Source organism: Equus caballus, chromosome 21 (genome assembly GCF_041296265.1).
Source record: "Equus caballus isolate H_3958 breed thoroughbred chromosome 21, TB-T2T, whole genome shotgun sequence".
Taxonomy (NCBI): Eukaryota; Metazoa; Chordata; class Mammalia; order Perissodactyla; family Equidae; genus Equus; species Equus caballus.
The window spans coordinates 47,671,531-47,692,444 of NC_091704.1; the positions used below are offsets into that span (position 1 = coordinate 47,671,531).

The 20,914-nt window shown below is 37.8% G+C and overlaps 1 protein-coding gene across 4 annotated transcripts in view; it reads right to left on the reverse strand.

Moving 5' to 3' along the window:
- Positions 1-20,914, reverse strand: part of CDH6 (cadherin 6) — a 125,832-nt gene that overhangs the window by 51,911 nt on the left and 53,007 nt on the right. For all 4 annotated transcript variants that reach the window (XM_001500761.7, XM_070246411.1, XM_023625810.2 and 1 more), the window contains exon 2: positions 3,965-4,327. In XM_001500761.7, coding sequence (XP_001500811.1) covers positions 3,965-4,192 — 228 coding nt within the window. In that variant the 5' untranslated portion in view covers positions 4,193-4,327. The remainder of the gene's footprint in view (positions 1-3,964; positions 4,328-20,914) is intronic.

Below are 20,914 nucleotides of genomic sequence, written 5' to 3' on the forward strand. Positions count from 1 at the left end.
TACAGTTCTAACAAGCTCTCAGGTGCAACAGATAGATGCTGTTTATGATAAGTTAGCTCAAGTTGCCCTCAGATGATCATGTAAAACAATCAAATTCCTTATCTGTATCGATATCTACATCTTAAGCTCAGAAAGTCTTGCCCAATACAGGACCACTTCTTCCTACCTGTTACTCCTACCTGCCACCACCATTTTAGGTAAGTAGAAGTATTGAGACTTTCTGATAAATCAGAATTTGTGTTGTCAATATTTCGGCAATAATTGGCCTTCCCTACTTCTATTTGCATTAGATGCCTCTCTCCCTAACCCTGCCGAGTCCAGGTTTCTGTGTTAACCTTACTGGGCACGGTGAGATGCTGAGGAGCATTAAGACAAGAAGAGGAGAAAGGTCTTGCTGCCAATTTGTGCCTTCAGTTTTAAAGTATTATCTTGTCTATTCACTTCCTTGTTACTCCAGCCTCCAGATTCCATCTTCTGTTACTTCTCGGATGCTCATGACTCTTTTTCTCTCCTTCTACACCTGACAGCCCTTTGCTCCCATGCCCATTCTCACATTTTCCTCACTCCACAATTATCATTGTCCACCCTATTGACTTACTCCAAATAATGGGAACCAGTGAACACAAATAGAAATATAAACATGCTAATAATGGAAAAAATTCTTTCTTCTATTTTTAAGAGCAATTTGCTCAACCACATTACTTTTCCTTGGTTAACGCTTCTACCCATTATGTGTACAGATCAATCTTTTCAGTTTCAAGCTTTAAGGCTAGGCTCTAAGTGACTATTGTTTAGTAGGGCTAATATCATGATTTAAGGTTCTATTAGTCTTTGTACACCTTTATGTGACAATCTACACTCCTATTGTTCCCAGAGGGTACACTGAGGCACCCTGGGGTACAACAGGGAACCCACCAACACAAGGAAATATTTTAAAATTTCAAAGGAAATACAGCAAACTTGAGCTCTGTTGTCTAGTGTGTGCTTTACTAGCTCAGGGCAGTTCACAGTTTCAACAGTAGGTGGTGCTACATTCCTTTCGATGATGTCATATCCTATTTACGAAGCCAGGTTTCCTATGGCACTTGCGAAAAGCAAGTACAGTGCAAAAATCAATGTGGAAAAGGAAACAAGGGGGCAGTATTCAATCTGAGGAGTTGGCAGTGCTCAGTAGGAGCTCACATTTACTTAGGAAGTACTGTAACTGTGGTTAAGAATGAAATAAAAATATTATTTTTTCTGTAAATTGATGTGTAGTTTTTTCAGTTACTTGTTTGTTAAAACATAAAAACTTATTACTTTGTTTGGACCTAACTATTTCTTTTGGCTTAAGGACACTGTGAAAAGAATTATTGAGATGTTAAGGGCATTGTGGACTGAAAAAGTTTTGGAACTTCTGCTATAGTCTTATCTCTTTTTTTTTCCATAAGATTCTTGACCTGGTAGATCCAGATAACCTCATCAGATATCTGTTTTATTATAAAGCTATTAACTGTGGACCAACTTGTTGCCATTTGAGGAACAAACTTTTTTTTCTTTTTAAAATTTATTTGTTTTTTTTCTATTTTTAATTGTGAAAAAAACCCCACGTTATAGTCTAATCCTTTTGTCTGTTGATAAAACATAACTCCAAAGACAGATTTGGGAAAACGCCCTGTCAATAGTGCAAGAACGCCTCTTACTTGCATCTGATGTAGCAATGCTGGCAACTATGATGACTTCAATTACCGCCCTTGACTTTTTTCCCAGCGAATATTCTCTTATGTGTTATAACGCCAAGGAGGTGGAGGAGGGGCAGATGATGGTGAGGGAGGGAAATTTATCTCGCTGCCAATAAAATATCCAAATCCAACTAATCGAGTTGAAGCTGTGATTGCGAAGGGATTTTGCCATCCTCTACATCCTCTGCATTTTCCACCTACTGAGAGATCCGTTAATTATCTCATTTTACTTTTGCAATGACATAAAAATCAATATTGCACTTTGATGCATTACAGATAGATTTAATAGAATGTATACAATGGATTTTTATAATTAAGAAATTATAATAATAATTTTTTTATGAACCTACTATGTGCCAGCCACTAGTTCTTGTCTCACTTAAACTACACTGCAACTCCATGAGGTAGGCTTTGCTGCATGCATTTTCTAGATGAAGAAACTAAAGCTTGCAAAGGTTAGTAATCTGCCCTGGGTCACACAACTGGCAATTTGCAGCACAGTGATGCAGCCTTGGATCTGCACGAATCCACAGCTCGAAACTTTTCCCCATGGCAGTATTACCTCTCACAATTATAATCGTAAAACTGATTCCTATGAGGTTTTATCCATTGCTGCTTCTAATATCCTGAAATGGCCTCACCTTTCTTTAAAAATACATGGTATTTTTGATGTAAAATGACATCACAAATTTGAGAAGAAAAAGCAGAAAGGAAAAAGGAGGGGTCAATTATTTAGACAAAGCACTTTTAAAAACTTAATCTTCTATGACAATAATGTTATTTGTGTTGTGGAAAGTGCTTTAAAGATCATAAGATTATTGCTCCTATTATTTTCTTTACAACCATTACCCTATGAATGTAGCACTGTTCAAATTTCACAAAGGAAATGGAGTGAAGTACAAGTAAGTGACTGGCTTTCTTCAGGAGTCACACAGCGTGTGAATTTCACAGCAAATACAAGGCTAGACCCTTGGGGATCTGTGTTGATGTTCATTCACCCCTTCACCGAATACTTCCTCTCCTACTTTATTCTACATTAATAATTCACTTCATTGGAACAATGCCGGGTGACCTCAGCCCAAGCCATGGGTAGGTTTCTTTCATTTATAGTGGTAAATACTTAAAGAGAATATTTGCACACGGTTATTTAGGGATATTTTATAACAAACTGAAGTGTGAACATGCAGCCGTTGGAATCTGCAAAATGTTTGTATGATATCCTAAGGTAAATGGTTTAAAATCGTAGCTGTAATCATAAATGAAGACATTTTATCATCTCTTTTCTGTTCATTCCCAGTTTATGTAAAGGGTGTGTGACAATTATTTTTCTTATCAATACCATGTTATGAAACACAGAACCTACAAAGTACAAACTTGTATTCCTGTTTTTTTTTTACATCTTTGCAGTATGCAGATATTCTGCAACAAAAATGTAGTCGATGATAAAATTTCAGTGGAACCTGCGAGACAGTACAACCAAGCGATTTCCCTGACTCAGCTCCCGGAATCTGTAAGGGCTATCATAAGTGATGCCTCCTCATTCCGCTTCTGGAGTCAATAAAGTGGTTAGATGATATGTGGAAATAACACCTTTACATTACCATTTTTCTCTTTTGTGAACCTTGTCACAGTGAAATCACAAGCTTTTGAAATGCTTGGTTCTTGTCAATTATTTGAGACAAGAGCAAACAGCAGTAGCAGCGGCAGTAACAATAACCCAATCTAAGGCAGGGGTGGGTTTTGAGGACAAAGGGCTCCATTTGCTCAGAAAACGGGATGGCACTGTAGGTAGCAGAGTTAAGAAAGGGTTAATTTGAACCTGGCCAAAGGACTAAAGCTTAGAATGTTTGCTTTCAGAATAAGAAAAAGGAACCTTCCTTTCCTTACGGTTTAATCGCTCTATTCCTATTTTTAATACATCCTACTTTAAAGAATAGCTGGACCACATTTTTCAAGCTAAAGTAAAAAATTAAAGGATTTATGATAATCCTACGCGGATGGTTGTGGGCGTTTCATTTTCAGCTGGAGCATTTCTCTTTGTTGCAGTGTTAACATCTCTCAGCTTCTTGCTACAGTCTTCTTCCTGAAACTACTCAAGTGGAAAAAAAAAAAAAAGTCTTACCAGATAAGCAACAATTCTTACTGTATTGGGGGTATAGCTCACATCCTCCCCGTCTATTTACTAGAAGTAACTTCTTCAGGCCTTTAAAACCAGAATGTCAAAGCGCCCAGTGAAATCCTACCTTGCCCACATACTGATAATCCGATCCTGTGTATTCTTCCAACAGAAAGAACTGATTCCACATCCAGCTCCTTTTCGAACGGTTCAGCTCATTTTTGCTGTTTCCAGAGAGCTCCAGGGCCCTTTTCTTTGCTGGGAAACCACTAGTCCTCTTAGATAATGGAGTTGAGAAAGTTGGGTAGGGCTGACCGACCCAAAAGAGCAGCAAGAAGTATGGGTAAGTTCTCATTCTGGTGACACAGTCCCGTCTCTGGGTGGTGGGTATGGGTACCCCTCTCCTTGAAGCACCTCGTTTCACTGCACTCTATCCAGCCTCATTCCTCTTCCCTTCCTTAATGTTCTTTGCTTGGCACTCAGAGGATATCTGGAAAGAATAATAACATATCATGCATTTTTAGAGATGCTTAAAATTCAGTGTTAGAGCAAATAAGCGCTGGAAAAAGAGGACAGAAATTTGAATAGCAAACCAACAAAAATAAGTTGGCTATCAATTTTGAAATGAGGAAAACAGTCTTTCAGATATGCTAAGTGGAAGGCATGTGCCGCGTAGGAAGCTGCTGTTTTCCTTTCTCCTTTTCTATCACTTAAAAATCCTATTTTAAGTAATAGTGTTGCTGTAGGTCAACACGCCAGAGTGGATTATCTCACCACTTTTTTACCTCTGAGGATGTGGGCCGAGATCTGGTTAGAAGAAACAAGTTTGTGTTTCTGATTCTATTTGCATATTTATCCTCATGAACCAGTCTGCGGCAAAGAATATCACAGACAATTTCAATTCAATTGAAAGTGGATAATGCTGAAATTTCGTGAGAGTGTATTGAGTGCCTGTGATGTGTAGGTATAAATCAAGGCAGAAGCTGTTCTGCAGACTCTTGGCTTCAGAGATGTGCTGGAATAGAACAGTCTCGGTCAAAAAAGATTGGAAAAGACCTTACGCCTTCTCTTCAGGAGGCATCTTAGCATATTGAAGTTTCTCAAGTGAAATTTTGTAACAATGATGGTAAACCTACATTTAATGCAGTATTTCCCAAACTTGACCAGGAAACTTTTTTTCCTCATATGACCTAATAACTCTATGGGATGGGTTAATGAACAACCTACAGAATTTTTATTTAATAGAGTATAAGAATTAGGTGCCAGCCCCGTGGTGCAGTGGCTAAGTTTGCACATTCCGCTTTGGCGGCCCGGGGTTCGCCAGTTTGGATCCCAGGTGTGGACTTATGCACTGCTTGTCAAGCCATGCTGTGGTAGGCGTCCCACATATAAAGTAGAGGAAGATGGGCATGGATGTTAGCTCAGGGCCGGTCTTCCTCAGAAAAAGAGGAAGATTGGTGGCAGATGTTAGCTCAGGGCTAATCTTCCTCAAAAAAAAAAAAAAAACACAAAAAACCCAAACAACAACAACAAATTGGAAAAAGAAAAGAATATAAGAATTAAATGAACAATTCTATTCAAATTTCTTTAGGAAATCCTAGGCTTTAATCTCTAAATTTTACTTGTATCATAAGCAATCAAGCCTTTATATTAAAATTAGTCAGTTTCCATGTAATTTTCACAGGTGTATCAAATGTATCTGTCACAGAGCAATCGACTGTGGGATGGTCAGAAATGTCAGCTATCATTATACTTGTGGGTAATAATTTTCCATGACAAATATTCTTTTTCAAGGACATAATCTAGCACTTAAAAAATCCTTGGGTCAGATTGCTTGGCAAAGATGTCGCACATTGGTTTACTATTTTATGTAATTAAAGTAATACATGCCTGTATCTCCATCCTAAACTTTTCCATATTTCCTAAAAAGACAAATCCAACAAATTACTCTTTCATCTTACTCTTTGATAAAGGAAAAGTATTTTCTTAAATAATATTGACAAAGAAATGAGTTGCACTGTAATGTAGAAAATAGTAATTAAACTGATACATTCACTCTAAATAAATGCAAATAAAGGAACACGTTCGAAGTAGTCTCATCAGTATTTTCTATTTCTTTGTGTTAGAAAAGATTTGTTCACTCATCTCCTGTTACTCTACTAGGTAAATGTATACGTGACCAGTTTTTTTTTTTACCCCAGCAATAAATAATTTTAGCTACCTAATACGTGGCTTCGTGAAAGCTTTCTGTTAGAATATAAATGAAATATTTCATAGTGTTCAGCATTTAAAAATCTTTGTTCTGTTATTATGTATCTTTTTGACAGCAGGTTGAGGAAGTTGAAAATTCCACAGGTGAGTAAATTAGTACTGTGACAATTAGTCATGCTGGAAAAATGCCAGGCAACAGTATACTTGTCATTATGTGGCCTTGGTACAGGTGTGGAATGACTGATGCTCAATTAGGTGACAACGACTCTTCTCTCTTCTCGTGGATGGTATATAAAGGGCACTGAGAGAGCATATGGAGAAAAGCCCTCTAAAGACATCTATTCATTTTTAGTAGTAGAGATTTCACTGAGGTTGATTCAGTGGAAATTACATTTTTCTTAATTTCCCACATTCTCCATTATTTGCATAGACAAATCCTGCAGTGAAGAATTACACTTCTGCGGCTGCACTCAGTGTGTGCCCCGTGGTGCTGGCAGGAAAGAGGGATGCAGAGAATGGAGGTGTCAGCTGTTTAAAAGGTAGGCTCCTAAAGGCCATTTTAAAGAAAAATCGATCCCTGTGGGTGTTGTGTGCAAACTCTACAAGCTGTTGCCACTTGAATATTAAATATTAGTTCTTTTTAATATCACAGATACCCAAATGTCAAGTATTTCATATTTTTTTCTGCTTAGTTGTTAATGAGCTTTTAAAGTGATGCATATTTAAGCAAGTACGCTAGAACATCTAGTTTTGCTATAACCCAGCAAGTTTTGTATCAGCTTGGCAGGGTGCGTCCTTGTTAAAAACTCAATGTGCAAAATCACTAAAGTTACTAAAATTACTAAGATCCACTCATATTTGGTGTTCGCTTTTCAGAGGGATAGATTTCTCTGTGCGATTCTATAGTTAAACCCAACAAACTGGAAACTGTTGAATATATAACTTAGCAATTCTCATTTAATGCTTCTTAATAGGCAGGATTGCGTAGTGGTTAAGATTATCAATGCTGGAGTCAGACTGCCCGGGTTTAAATCCGGGCTCTGCCCATTAGTTGCTGTGAACTTGAGAAAATTGCTTAATCTCACTGTACCTTAGTTTCTTCTCCTGTAAATGGGGATAATTACAGTAACTACCTCAGAGGGTGTTGTAAGGATTAAATAAGTCATTACATGCAAAACACTTAGTGCCTGGCACTTAGTAAGGAATTATAAGTATTAGGAGTTATTATTATTCTATTACTATTGTTGTTACTATTATTTGCGTTGCCTGTATATAATCCATCTATGGCACACTGTAAAAGTCTGCAAAAGATAGCACAGTTTCCTCTTAGGCTTAAATATTTTTTATCTTTCAAGAAGCATTTCCAAGCAAGTCAAATTGCTTTAAAATTTAAAGAATAGAAAAAAATCTTTAAAAAAAATAAAAAGGGGGCTGGCCCCGTGGCCGAGTGGTTGAGTTCGCGCGCTCCGCTGCAGGTGGCCCAGTGTTTCGTTGGTTCGAATCCTGGGCGCGGACGTGGCACTGCTCATCAGACCACGCTGAGGCAGCGTCCCACATGCCACAACTAGAAGGGACCCACAACGAAGAATATACAGCTATGTGCCGGGGGGCTTTGGGGAGAAAAAGGGGAAAAAATAAAAAAATCTTAAAAAAAAAAAATTTAAAGAATAGAAACACTATAAAAATAAGAATTAGTCCATTTGCTAATTGTTTTCCTTTGTGTGGACTTCAGTTTAGGATTCCACAGTACTAGTGTAAAAACAGAGAAGGGAGAAGCTTTATGCCCACTGCCTGCATGTAGAAGGATATGGGCAAAAAGGAAAGTTCACCGGAGGACGGATTCATTCATAGAATCTATATGTTTTTTTTCCCCTTTCCACCTTTGCTCTGTTCATGTTTTAAAAATCATCTTACTTTATTCAGGTGAAAAATAAATCAGAACTAGCTTCAACTTAGTAATTTTGCCCTGGTAAAGACGGTACTGGACAAAGACATTTTGTAGTTAACATGCTGACATTATTCTAATGTTATGTCGGATAAGAATTTGATACAGTTAAAATGAAAGATATAGATATTTTAGATTATACTTATCTAAAAACATGAAATAAAAAAACCAACGACAAACAATCATACTCCAAGCATGGCCTTAGATGCAAAGCCCAGGATGTTTAAGGCGCTGAATGGCCATAACTTCAAGCAAAGGAAGACAACTTTGAGAAACGTGGGAAGCTGCTGACTTCTGAGCAGTCAAAATACAAGAGAACCACGTGGTGAGTAATAATCAGACGTGCCGGCTCGTTTGGAAGATGTCAGGAAGTAAACCAAAAGGACAAGAAGTAAGGGCATACACAATAGGCACATGAAAAGATGCTCATCATCGCTGATCATCAGGGAAATGCAAATCAAAACTACACTAAGATATCACCTTACACCCGTTAGAATGACAAAAATATCTAAAACTAATAGCAACAAATGTTGGAGAGGTTGTGGAGAAAAAGGAACCCTCATACACTGCTGGTGGGAATGCAAACTGGTGCAGCCACTATGGAAAACAGTATGGAGATTCCTCAAAAAACTAAAAATAGAACTACCATACGATCCAGCCATCCCACTACTGGGTATTTATCCAAAGAGCCTGAAGTCAGCAATCCCAAAAGTCCTGTGCACCCCAATGTTTATTGCAGCACTGTTTACAATAGCCAAGACGTGGAAGCAACCTAAGTGCCCAGCAACAGACGAATGGATAAAGAAGATGTGGTACATATATACAATGGAATACTACTCAGCTGCAAAACAGAACAAAATCATTCCATTTGCAATACCATGGATGGACCTTGAGAGAATTATGTTAAGTGAAATAAGCCAGCAAGAGAAAGATAATCTGTGTATGACTCCACTCATATGAGGAATTTAAAACTATGGACCAAGAACAGTTTAGTGGATACCAGGGGAAAGGTGGGGTGGGGGGTGGGCACAAGGGTGAAGTGGTGCACCTACAACATGACTGACAAACATTAATGTACAATTGAAATTTCACAAGATTGTAACCTATCAATAACTCAATAAAAAAAACTGAAAAAAAAAAAAAAGAAGTAAGGGCATACAAAGAACTGAATTTTAAAGTAGCAGTCATGGTTATTTAATCAGGAAAGAACTCGAACATTAGACGCTGGGAGGGGAAAGAATGCAAAACAAAGTAGATATGGTACCTTTTTGCCCCCATCCCCTCATGGCATCAAGAGCAAATCAGTTAGAAATATCAAAAACTCCATAAAAATGAAACTTGAACTAACAGCCTAATTACAGCCTGACGACAGTTTGGCAACGGGCTTAAAAGATTATCTAATAGACCATGACTCTACTTTTAATTTTCTTTTTGCTGGGATCTGGGTTTTTTTAGGGGGATCTTTCTCTTTCTTATAGGCTGTCGTTTGCATACTCTGAAATCTGTTATGCAAAAGTATTGATTCAGAAAAATAGTTCGAATCTTTGCAGAAGGCTTTTTTAGTGATGTGTAGAGGGCAATTAAGATGTAAACATCTTACATCTTCCATCTTATGGATAGCGGGGCAGGGCCCGCATAGCATTTGTAATTGCATACTTTGAAAATTTATTTGCCTGGCAGCCAATATGCATATATACTTCAATCTTCACAAGAATGCATAGTCAAGTCCAGCTTATTTAATGCATGCCATTTAGGAGGAGCCCGGGCCTCATTAATTCAGATTCTACCAATTTAGAGTATGTGATAATTAATGCAGAAGCTGGGCTGAAGTTTTCCTTTGATTAGCAAAACCTTTTCCCCTAGATTATTGGAAATTAATAATGTAAAAATATTTCATAGGGATATATAGAATGAGAAGACAAACTGCAATGTCTTGAGTTCCCTCGGGTACTGTGGAATCACCTTTTATTTGCAAATAATTAATATGCTAATTGGAAAACTTCTCTATTGATTGAATTGCTTCTCCAGTGACTTCTCTTTGATAACAGTCTGAATGACTCAACTGTATTGTCTGGTTTTGAGATACTGATTCTATTATACTATTTACAGACAAACAAGTCAGCCAGTAGATTTAAAAGCAATATGATTACTTTAAAGTTTTAGAATTCAGACAGCTTTCATTTGTTCTGGTGTTCTTGATTAATTCTAATCAGCGCAATATTATTATAATGCTATCTAGGCTTACAAATTAAACCAAGCACATTCATCCTTTAGTATGCAGACCCTTAACTTTGCCATTGAAAGCACAGTAAGTATTCAATAAAGCAACATTATTAATATACTTTAACCATTTACCATTGTAAGGGAATGTTTTGAAATGTTTCTTCAAATAAGCGGTGTTGCATATAAATACTGTAGCATAGTATTTTGCATGACACTGCTCACAGAAAACACTCTGAAAATATCATCTATGCTAAGTCATCCTAACCCATTGGCATAAGCCATCAGCAACACACTGTTTTTAGCATATATGTTGTAAATCCCTTATTAATTTTGGTACATTTTCTCACATTACATCATTAGTGAAATAGAAAACAGCTGGTTATTTACTATTTTTTTTCATTTTTAAAATTTTTCCTTCTTCTCCCCAAAGCCTCCCAGTACATAGTTGTATATTCTAGTCGTAGGTCTTCCTTGCTCTGCTATGTGGGATACCACCTCAGCATGGCTTGATGAGCGGTGCCGGGTCTGTGCCCAGGATGCAAACCAGTGAAATGCTGCACCGCTAAAGCGGGTGAGTGAGAACCCAACCACTCATCCACGGGGCAACCTCCTATTTACAACTCTCTAACCTCCCTCCTGACTCTTTTGTAGTCCAACTCTGAGCCTGAAATTTCTCTAGTCCCACACTGTCTTTGGGTGCAATGGGGACAAGCATGGTGTATACTCCATTAAAACCTAGCAAATTAAAGAAACAGAACTGTGATATCAGGAGGAATTGAACAGAGTGAAAGCAAAGGGACACATGTCTTCCTACAAGTACCTCTTTAAAAATATAGTCATTTATTCTGGGAGAAGAGTTTTACAGCCAATTAAGTTCAAGATCAATTTTCTGATCACTCATGAAACTTTGTTTTGAATAGGTTGCCACCTGCTGTGAATAAAAATAAGTTTATATAGATCATGGCTGATTCTAGAAGTGGTGACATAAGGACAGAACCAACTTAAAATCTTTAGTAGAGAGTTCACATGAAGTCTTCATTTCTAAACCTCCATTTCATTTTTCTGTAAATGTCAAAGTCACTGTTGAGTAAAATTGGTTCCGTTTCGTGTGTGTAATGAACTCCACTGGAATGTGTCAAACAGCTTTGGCATCTCTCGTCACATAGCACTTCTGTGCCAATGAATCATTATGGCAACAGCCATCAAATGATCCCTGATTTTTTTTGTAAATGTTTATATTTGTGGATAATATGCCAATCTGTTTGCAAACTGATGTATTTCCAGATGAAGCTATTTCAACAGGATTACCCTCATTCTAAAATCATATTCCACACATTGCATTAATGAAGATAAAATCAAATGTTTACAGCACATAAAATGGTGTTTTATATGTAGTTGAGGCTCAAGGAATATTTGTTGACTTGAAATACTCACTTGGGACAAAAAACCAAAAGCTTGAATCAGAGGATAAAGATAAAGTTCTTTTTCCACATGGAGGGAAAAATCCAAACTATTTTATTGTGAGAGGAAGTATCAGCATTTGGTTAAGAACAGACTCTGGCATGCCACATATCTGAGTTAGAAGCTCAGCCACATCCAACACTGGCTGGGTGAGAAGGGGACCAATGTATGTCTCAATTTCTCTGTTTATAAAATGGGATGATATTAATAGCACTACCTCATAGGATGGCTGTGAGGATAAAATGGTTGACTTCATGTTAGCTGTTAACATTAAGATGGTCACAACCACCTAAACTGAAAAAGAACATTTAGCAGAGGATACTCATTGGCCATCCTGGGCCATGGTTTGCCTCTCGTCCATTTCTTGTTTTGCCTTTTACAATTAAGAAACTGAAATCAGTCACTACTCTTTGAAGATCAGTACATGCCTATTTCTGGATTAACTTGAAACCTCAGAAGTTCTGAGTTTGTTTTATTTCTGGAGGGGAGAGAACAGCCTCTCAAAGCAGTGCAGGAGCTTCCCCAGGGATCCTTCTTCTCCCTCTTTTTTTTTTTTTTTTTTTTTTGTTAGGAAGATTGTTGCTGAACTAACATCTGTGCCAATCCTCCTCTACTTTGCATGTGGGACGCTGCCACAGCATGGACCAATGAGCCGTGTATGGGTCTGCACCAGGATCCGAACCGGTGAACCCCAGGCTGCCACTGAAGCACTCCTGCAAACCCAACCACTATGCCACAAGGCGGCCCCCCCATAGATCCTTCTTGATGTCCCCGCCACCCCCTTGTGTTAAATTGCCATTCGATTGCCAGTTTGCCATCTCACTTTCCCTTTGGTTTTCCTAAACCCGCTTGCTTCATTCCTTTTTGCATACTGCCTGGCTCCTGAGGGCCTCTGGGCTTGTGGACGCTGCACTGTCTTTTCCCAAAAGATTTACTCATGCGAACAAAGGAGAAGAGAAAGCATTTTATACTTTTAATTAGCTATGCATGGCATGAATTTTAAACATTTCTGTAGCAAACTATATGTTTAGATTTCAGAAATGTATGAGAGACTTGGTTTCATATTACTCCCTGCTTGTATATTAGGCTCTCCGGCAGCTGTGTTAATTCTTTTGGATGCATAGCCATTTAAAACAATGAAGATTGAACAAGTCTGGAAGATGTCAAAACCCACTTGCACGTTAGTGTGAATGATTTCAACGAGTTTGTTCTTCTTTCAATAGCTCAATGAAAGGGCAGCCCGAGAGTATTGGCTGGGAGCTAGGGGCCAGCAGGAGACAAGGGTACCTTCGTGGGTGTGAGGAGTTCAAAACAGATTTAACTTTATTAAATTGCAAAAGGAGTCATATGGTTGGGTTTACCATTAAGTCATTGTGAAACTCGGCAATCACAGATGATTTCTTAAGGCTCATACTCATGTAAAGTGTTCTGAGGAGTGGAGATGTGGTATTTATTTTTGCTGATATAACTTCTAAGTCTTTTATAAATTATATGAAGTCTAACTCGTCAATAACAATATGAGCTAAATTTGCTGTGTTCCATCCGTGATTGTACTGTGTGCTAGCCCTGCGCTAAAGCCCGTCACCAACATGTTTTCATTTAATTCTCACTACAATCCCGTGAGGTGGATAATATTCTTATAATTTCTGCAGATGAGGAACAGAAGTTTAGAGGGACTGAGCAACTTTTCCTAGGTCATGCAACGAGTATGTAATGAGCCGGACCCTAGCCCTGGCATCAGACTGGCGGCCTTGCCCTAAACTCACGCTGAGGAGACCCTGGCAAGGCTGCTGCCCACAATAAGCACTCAAGATAGCTGGGACCTTAGAGTTTAGTTTTCACGACTCCCCTAAAAATATAACAACAATACAGGTCTCTGAGAGATAAAAATAGTTCTCACAAAACCTATAAACTAGATAAGAACAGCAAAGGAGCGTTTGCTCTGTGCCAGGTAAGGGGATAAATGCTCTACAAACATGTAAACCTTAAACAACAATCCTTTGAGATGGAAACCATCACTTTATCCTCCACTTTAGAGATGAAAAACACAGGCTTAGAGGGACTGGAAACGTTGCCTGAGGGCGCACAGTTAGTGTTGGCAGAACTTGGATAAAACCTGGCTAATCTAGAGGCTCCTTCTTAATCATCACATTTGCTATCTCATTTGTATTTCGCTCATGGAAACAGCATCTAGGTTTTATTTATTCTCATTTCAGACAAAATTTGAACACATTTATCACCAGATTTCTAAATTCCCCGCAAATTAAAGAGAGACGGTAAGGAGAGCTGGAGCCTGGAACACCAATATTAGTAGGCAGGGGGCGCTGAAAGGCACGGAGAGAGTGGCTACAAAAGGCAGGTAGAACTAAGACAGAACAGAAGGAGTGGCAACAATCTAAGTTCCTATGCCAAGAACAGTGCCTGCACTTAGTGACACCACAGAAACATTTGTAAAATAAGGGAATGTATGGATGAAAGCATGAGTGGCTGAATATGAGAATGACTAAACGTGTGAATTAATGGCGACGTGACTGAGGATGGTAAGAATGAACATATGAATACTTCACAGCCCTTGAGGGTGTCCCCGTGTTACAAATTTAGCAATGGATATTCATAATGATGACCTTGAATCATTAAAACAAGGTCCAAGTTCTCTTGAAGGTTTGGTTTGGTATCCTGGTGTAATAATCCTTGAAAAGGCATGGATAGGTAGAACCGATATGAGCAAACTGACTGTCAAAAGGTGTTACAGTGGTATTTAGAAGAGCTGAGTTTTGGGTCTCACTGTCTCTCTCTCTCTCCCTGTGTTATCTCAGCCAAGCTACTCCACCTCTCTGAGCTTTTGTTTCTCATGTATGAAATTGGGGCCAGGGATGGAACAGCACAGTAGTTAGAAGCACACTCCAGCCAGTTCGCCTCTTTGTATCCCAGCATCAATACTTGTTAATCTTGAGGAGTCGGCAAGTGACTTGATAATATGTTTCAAATTTCTTATCTTCAAATTGGGAATAGTGAAGTCGTAGGGTCTCAGTGGAGGCACCTGATAAATAGCACTCTTTTTCTTCTCCAAATTCCAAAAAAATTAAGAAATCAAACAAAAGAGTGTTAGATGGAGTCCAAAAGACCACCTTTATTACTAAAACTAAAAAACGCCAGGTTGGGAGAGTAACTGAGTGTGAGAACTGGGCAGGTTTGCTAAGTGAACCCCAGTGTTGGGCAGATGCTCCCTGGAGCCGAGGTTACATTTTACAGAAGTCCCCCATTATCCAAGCTTTCCGTCTCTGCCGCGTCAGTTCCCTGCAGTCAACTGCAGCCCGGAAACAGATGATCCTCCTTCTGACCTATTGTCAGAAGGTCAATAGCAGCCTAAGGCGATGTCACAAAGCCTACGTCATTCCCCTCACTTCATCTCATCACAGAGGCATTGTATCATCTCACATCATCACAAGAAGAAGGTGAGCACAGTACAATAAGATATTTTGAGAGAGCGAGAGAGAGACCACACTCACATAACTTTTATTACAGTATATTGTTATAATTGTTCTATTTTGTTGTTAGTTATTGTTGTTAATCTCTTACTGTGCCCAATTTATAAATTGAACTTTATCATAGGTGTGTATGTACAGGAAAAAACAGCACATATAGGGTTCGGTACTATCTACAGTTTCAGGCATCCACCGAAGGCTGGGTAAGAGGAAACTACTATATTTTGCTTTTTCTCTTGAAAAGCAGAAGTGGTTGCTACCTCCAGATAGCAGGCTCCAATTCTACAGTTCAGAGCCAGAGGAAATGACTTTCTGCTCCCATCCCTGGCCCACTCAGGTACAGAACATGGAGGTCTGAAGAAAGCCATCAGGAGGCATCTGTTTTAATCCCCACTAATGAAAAAAGATCATTAGAGACATCAATGATTCTGGGAGCCAGTAAGTCACTTATTAATCACTAACAATTCTTCTATTGTAAACTTTGCTTTTTGGAGTTGTTTACAGCATCACTAAAAGGAAAAAGTGTAATTCAAAGATGGGGAATTTGGAGCTTCCTTAAAATATTTTTCACTTCAGGTCGATCAATGCATTACAGGCAAAATGAGTTCTTTTCCAGCTCTCTTCACCTTTCCCACCACACACACACACACATACACACACAGAAATATAGCAAAAAGGGATAATGATCCAGATTTTTTAATGTGCTTTCGACATTTACGCATTAGCATTGAAAAGCTACCGTGGCTATTCTCACCAAAAGGACAGCACTATTTACAGAGGTGTAAGCCTTTACGCCGTTAAAGTGGGAAAGAATAATCCAAGCCCCACTTCATGTTTGGATAGCTTCATTCATTCAATACATTTTATGTTAGACTTTATTTGCAGAAGATTCATAACCTAAGTTAGATGCTTCTCATAATATCCTGGCGTAATAACTTAGAAGAAATTTAATTGAATAAATATTGTATAACAAGTTAGAGGAGGCACAGCAGCCTTTAAAAGTTTATTCCCTGAGACGAACTGAAGCAGAAGCGGGTGCAGGTGGGGACATCTTAACTAATTCAGGCTAATGTTAACTGACCATCAAATTAAACTCCCACCAGGCAGGAAGACACTGTGCTTGAATGGGTTGCTGGATGCTTTATCAATTTTGATTGCCTCCATTTAAAAACTTTAATTAGAACCTCTGTTTACTTGAGTCAAATTGCGCATAAAATATCATGCAAAACATTTAAAAAGGGAATTTTAATTATACCACTAAAGAAATGCCCTTGTTCAATGTTTACGAAACACTTGCCAGAACAAGTTAATTAATACATGTTTAAATAAGTGAAAGAAGAAGAAGGGAAATACACACAAAAAAAATCACATTCATCTTTTGTCAAGTTTTACTGCAGTTGTCAAAGAAGTTCAATTTCTAATTTAATGACTACACTGTTACAGCGTACATGTGTAATTATAAACAATGGGGCACCGGAACACAATGAAGGCCGGCGGAAAGCTAATTCCCGCTGGAAGTTGTTGTTCAAAATAATTATGCATTGTTACTTGATGTTCTGCAGTCATCAAATCAAACGCTTTTCAATTTCGTTCATCTACTCAATGGTAGGAGATCAGAATGTTCTGATGGCACACTTTTAATAGGTCAGTAATATGGCCTTTTAACTAAAGCTACAGAAAAATACATTTTAATAGAAAGAGCATAGTGTTGAAAAAGAAAAATTTTGATGATATCGAGTTTTTAGCTCTAATTTTAGTAGGCCACCAACATTTGGACTTTATTTATCTTTTTAGAATCCCCATTTTTCCCATTTATTATTGTAATCCATGGTTGCCTGTGTTAGTCCAGATTAATATTGGAAAGCAGTTGATAATCTACTAGAAAAACAAAATGAAATCAATCTTTCAGGGCTATGCCCTATCTCAGTAGCTCTGTGAAAAATTGGAAGAAAAAGTAACCAAAATAATTTTGAAATCTTTTGGAGAAAGAAAATGCACATATCCTGTTCAGGATCACTACCATTATTAAGAAAATTATTCTCTTAAACAGCATAACGTACATCGGTCCCATTATAATTTGTTTTCATATTGCTGAAACTGATCACCAAATTTCTCAAATTCTCTAAGAAGCCACAGTCTGTGCAGGTTTGGGAAATGACACTGACTTAGGAGCAGGGCTCTGTTGGGTATCCTATTTGAAATTACACCGATGGGCCTGGCCAGGCCAGGTGAGACAGTTTAGTTAAGCCAAAACTAGTCTGTTATAAAAATTAAACATGATACAGTATGTAAAACCCTTACCACATTGCCATGCAAGCAGGCAATAAACCTTGGCCAGTATTGCTTCTGATATCTTTGCTGACCATAAGCTGATCGTATGCAATGTAAGAATAGCACATATAACAATCTGCAGTCTTTGGGTCAGTTAATATTAGTAAAAAAATGAAGTTAAAATATCATAAAAGGCAACCTGCTTAAAAAACAGAACAAAAAAACTTTTCCTTCTACATATTATTTTTCATTAAAGAAGAAAATTTTATACCTAGAAAAAGGCACTTTTGGTACTTATGCATGCCATTGACTTGTTCTTTAATTTCAGCTGGCAGGGGAAATAGAATTTCCTAATGTATTTTTCCTAATATAATAAGAACCTGAAGTGCCAGCATATTTGTACACCTACCAATTATGAAATGAGTTCCCCTGAATATTAAAACTAAGCCAAAATATAATTTAGTCCTATCAACTATTGTCAAGCTCAGCCATAGTCCTATTTGGTGCATCAGGAATTATTATTTGATTAGCAATTGATTAATGCACTTTAGTGTAACTGTCTATTTTTTTCCACAACAGAGTAGAAAGTTCTTGTAAAATGAGCATTTTTTCCTTATGAAGAAAAAAATGTATGTACATACATATATATGTATATATATTCTTAAACACCTTAAAAACATCTTTAAGAGTCAAATGTTTCTGCCATCCTGACTTTAGAAGATGTTGCAATTCTGTCACTGAAGTAGAATTTCTTTCAGATGACTGTAAATAAAAATCAGGTATCTATGGTTATAAATACTCCATTTCACAATTTCTTTAGCAACAGCAGAAAATTTCAATTAATTGAATCTCAGCCAACTACGAATAGTGCCAGAAGTGCAATACTTGGTGCTCCAGGTCATGGGCAACCATTAATTAAGATTCAAAGGATCAGCGTTAAAGGCCCCACATACAGGATTTTTGTCCCAGAATTTTTTTTTGATGGCTATGGACTGAAATATCTATAAAATGCAGCTTCAGCTATATGGGAAAAAGAGGGAATTGGGTACAATCTTTATTTTGCTTGCTCTGGAATTTTTGATAAGTTCTGAAGTGTCATTTTTGAAAATGAAAATGAAAATAATCTTACTTCAGGATTTTTATTTGTAGGAAAAAAAACCCCTTTGCATTCCATGTTATTTTTATTTTAAAGGAATACCAACTCGGTGATTTCCCATTGGAGAGATGGAGGGGAAGACCAAGATGTTTTGAAATGGTTAAAGCCACCAAATGTGAAATTTGTAACCTATGACATACCTTATCTAGAAATTTCCCCAAAATCTCCTGCCAAGAGGCCAATAGAAATTATTTTAAGAGAGAATTCACAATCTTTCATAATATCTAGCTTTTTTGATAGTATCATTTTATGTGTGTGTATGTTTTGCTTTCCGGAATGTAGATATTTCTTCACATTGCTTTATGGTGGTTGAGTTCAAACAAGAAAAATTCTGAGAGAAAGATCAGTACAACTTGTTAGCCTCTAATTTATCATCCACCTATACAAGATTTAATGGTTGTGTTAACCTGAAGTCTCGAGAATAATTATAGTCTAAAACAAGTCCTTAAAGTAAGGAGATGAAAAGAACTATATAAAGAGAAGGCTGTCATGAAACAGAAATTGCACAAGCAAGGGAACTTTCATCATGTTGAGTAAGTACTTTACTATGGGGTTCTTTTTTAAATTAAGGTGCCTAGTAAGTTGGATGAAAATAGAATATGTATGATTAGCAGGGAATACCTTGGCCCAAAGTAGTTGGATATGAGTGGAAAAAGGACATAGAGGTGTTCCCCACCCTCCGCCCCGAGTCATTACCAGCTTTAGTTCACAGAAAAGTTATTTCAAATACTGGCTTTGAAAGACTGCTTTGAGGTCTGCTTTTAATTTGAACAGTTAAATATCGTATTCATGCCAATGAATCTTTTTTCTGGTTTTAATATCATTAGGAAGAAAGCCTCGCAGGCCAAAGTGAATAGTATAATTGCTTAAAAGAAGAAATGTATGGCATACATATTTAATTAGAACTTTTAAAACAATTTCCTTATGTTAGCTAGGCACCTTTGTTTATATAAGACAGACTCTAAGATTTAAAAGACTAAACTAGATTGAACCATATGGGAAAATCTCTAGAATAAGATTTTAGCAAATAAATAACCTCTTACACCTCTTTCTCTGGTTAAGTCTATCTTCTCTGATTATATCTGTTTAGGCTGCAAGTCAGTTTTACAGGATCTTTAATTTTGCTAATACAATTAGAGTAAGTCGCACTCTATAAATCTGAAAAGCAAGATGGGGGCATCATGAAACTTTGATCATAAATTCTATAAGACAAGTCCTTTGAAAGTTTCCATGTCTCGAAATGCTCCCACCAACTGAAAAATATTTGTTTTCGTGAAAAGTTTCTAAAAAATAGAATCAATTGCCACTTTTCATAACTCAACAGATTGCTGTCTGCATGCATGACATTTCCCAATGCTTATAACTAAAGAGAAATGACTTTGGCACTTTATTTGGTTGATAAGGTCGTTACTGCAATTGCCCTGTGAGACACCAAGCCACCCGCTGCAGCATCCCTGGCTGTTTGCTTGTCCAAGGCAATCCTCTCCAGTTGCTGTGGCAATAGCAAACCTATATGCCACCAGATAGAAGTAGCTGGAGCATTCCAGCTAAGAGAAGGGGTTTGGAGTCCGTCAGATACAGGTTGAAATTTTTATTTACTTATGTAACTTTGGGCACCTTTTGTAATTTTTAAAGTTTTAGCCTTTTCACTTTTAAATTGAGGATGCTCATATTCAGGTCCTAGGGTATTAATGTAGAGAGCAAATGACAGAGTATACAGAAGGAGTAGATACACAGTAGCCATTATTAGGTCATATTTTGGTGAAGATCTGATGAATTGATAACCTTTGAGATGCTTTTCTTTTCCATCATGGCTTTTCTGATACGGTAGCTAGCTGCTCCTTAGAGTTTTCTGCAGAGATGTCCTGAGTATAGATCCCTGGGAGTTATGAAGGCAAGACCCAATGTATGAAATTTATTCAAGTCTTCAATTTTATCTTAAACATTTATGCTTATTTTACTTTCTCCTCAATAATAGATCTAAATTGTTTTATTACCAAAATCATTTTTTGCCCCTCAAATCTTCTCGTAAATCTGATGCTCTGGTGTCACCTTCACACTGTGGCTCTGTCTGGCCGCGGGCCTCATGCTAGGCATGAGAAGGGCTGACCTGGGGCACATGGGAGAAACATCAGACAACGTGGACTTCCGTAGACTCTGCTTTCTAGTGCATTTGTCCTGGTGATCGGCGGAGCTCCCTCTCTCTGACCACCTCATCTCATTCCGAAATGAAACATAGGCAGGGTAGGTTCTCCCATATGGATTATCCTTGCCATTTTTATTTACATTTTTAGCTTAATTGGCTGAGAAATGGGGTGCGCAATG